We start from the raw sequence: 5,000 nt of genomic DNA on the forward strand, positions 1-5,000 counted from the left end.
GACAATAAAACTGGAGGTGTGGGACCATACTCTTTCAAAAGTTCAAACAAAGAACCCCCCCAGTTCAACCAGGTCCCGAGACATCAATCAGCATGACAACTTCAAAGGATGCAATATAGATATAAAATAACACACCCTCTAACACGTGACCACAGGAACAGGATGTCCTGGCCGGAGGCCCATATTTGGACATGTATACGTCATCATGGACACAGGGTCATAAATAAAGATTTTGACCCGTGCTGTCTACTTTATTCTCTTTCACAGAGCAGGGGGAACAGCCTGGAGTCCTGTCTTCTTCAGTGTCTCCACCACCTCAGCCAACATGTTATTTTTCCTCAGAGTAGGCCTTGGAGTGAAGGTCTGATTGCACTGAGGACAGCTGTAGATGCCCTGATCATCTTGATCCCAGAGAGCAGATCCTACATCTGTACTATTCAAGACAAGCTAACTAGTTCTGTGTAGATTTGAGGTTGTGAACTCACTGACAAGAAATGAAAAAGAACATGGATCTCTTTCAGCGTTCCCAGGGGAATTGTCTTTGCAGACGGTTCGTAATAATTTATTCAGAAAGAATCGAGCCTGGCTCCCAGGTCGGATGGACATGGTAGACATATATACTACATTACCAAAAGTATGTGGACACCTGCATGTCAAACATCTCATTCCAAAATCATGGGCGTTAATATGGAGTTGGTCCCCCCATTGCTGCAATAATGGTCTCCCCTCTTCTGGGAGGGCTTTCCACTAGATGTTGGAACATTGCTGAAGGGACTTGCTTCCATTCAGCCACAAAAGCATTAGTGAGGTTGGGCACTGATGTTGGATGATTAGGCCTGGCTCACAGTTGCTGTTCCAATTCAACCCAATGGTGTTTGATGAGGTTGAGGTCAGGGCTATGTGCAGGCCAGTCAAGTTCTTCTACACCGACCTCGACAAACCATTTCTGTATTGACCTCGCTTTGTGTACGGGGGCATTGTCATGCTGAAACAGGAAAGGGCCTTCCCCATATTGCTGCCACCAAGTTGGAAGCACAGAATCATCTAGAAGGGCCTAGCCCGAACCATGAAAAACAGCATAGTAAGCCTGTAATGTAGGTTTTGATCTTGTAGCGGTGGAAACACCCTTTCAAAGTTACTGTAGAAATGGAAGCCCGTGTCTCCCCTGTCTGGTATGCATTGGTACATCGTTGTTATCCACAACTGGCTTGTGGGTGATGAAGTAGCGCAGATATAAGCCGCGACGTGGGAAGTGGTGGCCAAACTCAATATTACTGAGATCACTGATTGAGTTGAGGGTTGGGGTTCTTCCCACACCAAGGCCAGTGGAAGCAGCAGAAATAAGATGAATAGCAGGCCTTCTCTCCCCATGGTGAACCTGTTACAGAGAGATCGTATCACGGGCAGTGTTATCAAGATAAATTGATCAAATAAATGGTAGTTGAAAGTTAAGTAGAAAACACGTGGAAATTGGGATATTGTGTGTGAACTATCCTTTTAAGATATTCATCAACTATTACAGACGTAGTCTACTAATGTAGTTAACGTAAGTTCAATCAGTAAGGCTGGTCTGAATGATTATCCTCACATTCTACTTTGATTCAGTAGTAGGCTACAACATAATTCACATCACATCCTTTATCATGGGCACAGCAGGAATTTATATCTGTGATGTTTACAAATGTTCTCGTCAACAGCACAGCATTATGTCACTCCTCCTTTACTATCAATTAGCCACGTGCGGAATGTCAATCACCTTTACCCTATAATCAATGAGCACAGCAGAATGATTCATCTTGAAGAAATGTATTCTTAACACCTGGAAATGAATCAATCTGCCATCATTAACACAATGATAAAATCAAATGATTGATTATTTAAATATTAAAAATGCATGGACAACAGAGAAAAACTAAATGGTATAATTTGAGGCCATGTGGCGAACAATAATGCAGGCACTGGAGATAGGGGTATGAACATGTGGGTGGGCCGTTGGGGTGTATTCGATGTTTGTGTGCGTCTGTATGTTGTGGTTCGTATGTGTATGTTTGTAATTGTTTGGGGGAAAAGTGAATAAATGAAATATAAATGTAATAGAATAATGGAACCTCACCACTCTTGCTAAATAACCTATGGGAATCCCTGTACGATGATCAGCTTGCTCTCCTCTCAACAATGGGCGTACAGCTTGTGATGTATTTAAATGATTGCTTACCCCTTTTCTCTATCGCTGTCTTGCAGCACGTGTTACCGTCGACCCACCACCTCCCCACCCACCGCCACCAGCTGAAGTCCCGTAATCAGAACCTCGCACTCTCAGCGGGATGGGGGGGTTTCCATGCCAGCTGCCCACCAAAGGGCTACTTGCCAAGCCAGCATCTGGCTCTGGGGGTAACCCTTCACAGACGAGGCCATCCGCTAAGCTACTTTAATACTTTCATATTCACGTGTTGTCTCTGTTGACTGATTTAACATTGGTCTCTCACCTGGTCATGGTGAACAGTCTACCACTCTAGTGAGCTCAGTACAAGTAATGGGGTGGGGATCCCTATTCAATCCCAGCACGGGGCCTGTGTATATCATAAATAATACAAAACAAATACAAAAGGAGTTCAGAATTCCGTTCTCCTTAAATAAACTTTACTTTATCTCCCTGCTTTTGCTCCTATCCTGCCATCTCCTTAAAAAAAATCTACTCATGTCACTAAATGTTCCAATAGCTGAACATTGGGTTGATCAACAACAACCTAGTTTAGTGGCAGATGATGTAAATGTGTATATGTACTGTACTATATACTGGTATATGCCTCTGAAAATGTGTATTGAAAACGGGGTTATAGTACAGAATAAGGGTTCTGCAACAGAACTAAACACAACAGCTAGCCTAGCGTCTGTCTGTCTCAGCCAAAGCTAACAGTACAGTCATCATTTCCAGACACACTCTTTATGGGTCAGGGGTCATCATAATGCTGATTGGTTAAACAATCTGTCCTCGGTTACACCGTTAGAGTGACAATAGCAGAGGTGCATAAAGATGGTTGCCCACATGGACTTACAACAAGTCCTTGTTTTAAGTGTGTGTATGTGTCAGCCAAAATGTTGAAAACAGTCACAATGCTCAAAACAGCTATGGTGCTAAAAACAGCCACAAAATAAAAACTGGATTATAAAGAGGAATTTATTAATCATTTAAAAATAATAATAATTCTAGAGTATTTTACAGTACACTTCTTGTGCATCACAGCAGGCTGCTGAGAGGAGAACTGCTCATAATAATGGCCGGGAAGGAGAAATTGGAATGGCATCAAACACATAGAAACCATATGTTTGATGTATTTGATACCAATCCACTGATTCCACTCTAGCCATGACCACGAGCCCGTTCTCCAAAATGAAGGTGCCACCAACCTCCTGTTATGTGCATATTTCCAGTGTTTTGTGAAGTTGTTGGCTATGACCAAGGGAGAAATCAAAAAGCAGGACCCCTGATTTTGTTGACATCATTTCATTAGCTTCGTTTTATCATCACATTTAGTAGTTTTCTAAATAGTTCAGTATGCAGTAGTTACAAATGTATCAGTTTGATTTAGGAACAGTGTAACTATTGAAAAGACTAACACATTCATAATCAACCATTACTTGGAACTGTACCATGTTTCTATCCACAGATCATTCATAGAGCCACTCTATCTCTGGGGTGCATCTCAATAATGTTAAAAAAGGAAAGGAGACAAGGAAAGGAAGCTCCTTTAGAGTATGTAGATGTGTCCTCACAGCTGACTCCTGTGTTTCAGGGTATTCCTGATCCAGTCAAACAGGTCCGCATGTGTGTGAGCCAACTGTATCACAGCACAGTAGTCAACCAGCAACTCATACAGCTCACCTGAGACAGGGGAGAGGAATCAATCAATCAATCAAACTTGATTTACACGGCAACTAGGAGGATATGAGGTTTGACGAAACACAGTGAGGGGAAGGAGGACTTTCAGATCAGGTTCCACCTCCTGCAGTCTAATATTTACTATAGTTACTCACGCACTGTAGTTCTGTGTGTACTAACTCACCCACTGTAGTTCTGTGTGTACTAACTCACCCACTGTAGTTCTGTGTGTACTAACTCACCCACTGTAGTTCTGTGTGTACTAACTTACCCATTGTAGTTCTCTGTGTACTAACTAATCCACTGTAGTTCTGTGTGTACTAAGTCACCCACTGTAGTTCTGTGTGTACTAACTCACCCACTGGAGTTCTGTGTGTACTAACTCACCCACTGTAGTTCTGTGTGTACTAACTCACCCACTGGAGTTCTGTGTGTACTAACTCACCCACTGTAGTTCTGTGTGTACTAACTCACCCACTGGAGTTCTGTGTGTACTAACTCACCCACTGTAGTTCTGTGTGTACTAACTCACCCACTGGAGTTCTGTGTGCACTAACTCACCCACTGTAGTTCTGTGCGTACTAACTCACCCACTGTAGTTCTGTGCGTACTAACTCACCCACTGTAGTTCTGTGCGTACTAACTCACCCACTGTAGTTCTGTGTGTACTAACTCACCCACTGTAGTTCTGTGTGTACTAACTCACCCACTGTAGTTCTGTGAGTACTAACTCACCCACTGTAGTTCTGTGTGTACTAACTCACCCACTGTAGTTCTCTGTGTACTAACTCACCCACTGTAGTTCTGTGTGTACTAACTCACCCACTGTAGTTCTGTGTGTACTAACTCACCCACTGGAGTTCTGGGTGTAATAACTCACCCACTGTAGTTCTGTGTGTACTAACTCACCCACTGTAGTTCTGTGTGTACTAACTCACCCACTGGAGTTCTGTGTGTACTAACTCACCCACTGTAGTTCTGTGTGTGACCAGTAGGTGGTGCATGTCCTGCAGCTCTCTCTCCAAGATGAAGTTATTGAATGTGAAGAAGGCCACGCCCCTCTTAGCCCTGGCTGCAGCCATCAGCTGGACCAGAGCTGGGAGTGGAAAAACAACCAATC

The 5,000-nt window shown here is 43.3% G+C and overlaps 1 protein-coding gene across 4 annotated transcripts in view; it reads right to left on the reverse strand.

The window, feature by feature from the left end:
• Window positions 1-3,160: 3,160 nt before the first annotated feature.
• The window catches only part of LOC118964568 (uncharacterized), a 26,591-nt gene continuing 24,751 nt past the window's right edge, over window positions 3,161-5,000 (reverse strand). For 2 of the 4 annotated variants that reach the window (XM_036976901.2, XM_090233944.1), the window contains 2 exons: window positions 4,848-4,976; window positions 3,161-3,883 (listed from right to left, as the gene is read on the reverse strand). In XM_036976901.2, the coding sequence (XP_036832796.2) occupies window positions 3,771-3,883; window positions 4,848-4,976 (242 nt within the window). In that variant the 3' untranslated portion in view covers window positions 3,161-3,770. The remainder of the gene's footprint in view (window positions 3,884-4,847; window positions 4,977-5,000) is intronic. The other 2 variants (XM_090233945.1, XM_090233946.1) reach the window with 1 other exon arrangement.

The sequence above is a fragment of the Oncorhynchus mykiss genome, chromosome 5 (assembly GCF_057628025.1).
Source record: "Oncorhynchus mykiss isolate SJ-2025 chromosome 5, ASM5762802v1, whole genome shotgun sequence".
NCBI classification, from domain to species: domain Eukaryota; kingdom Metazoa; phylum Chordata; class Actinopteri; order Salmoniformes; family Salmonidae; genus Oncorhynchus; species Oncorhynchus mykiss.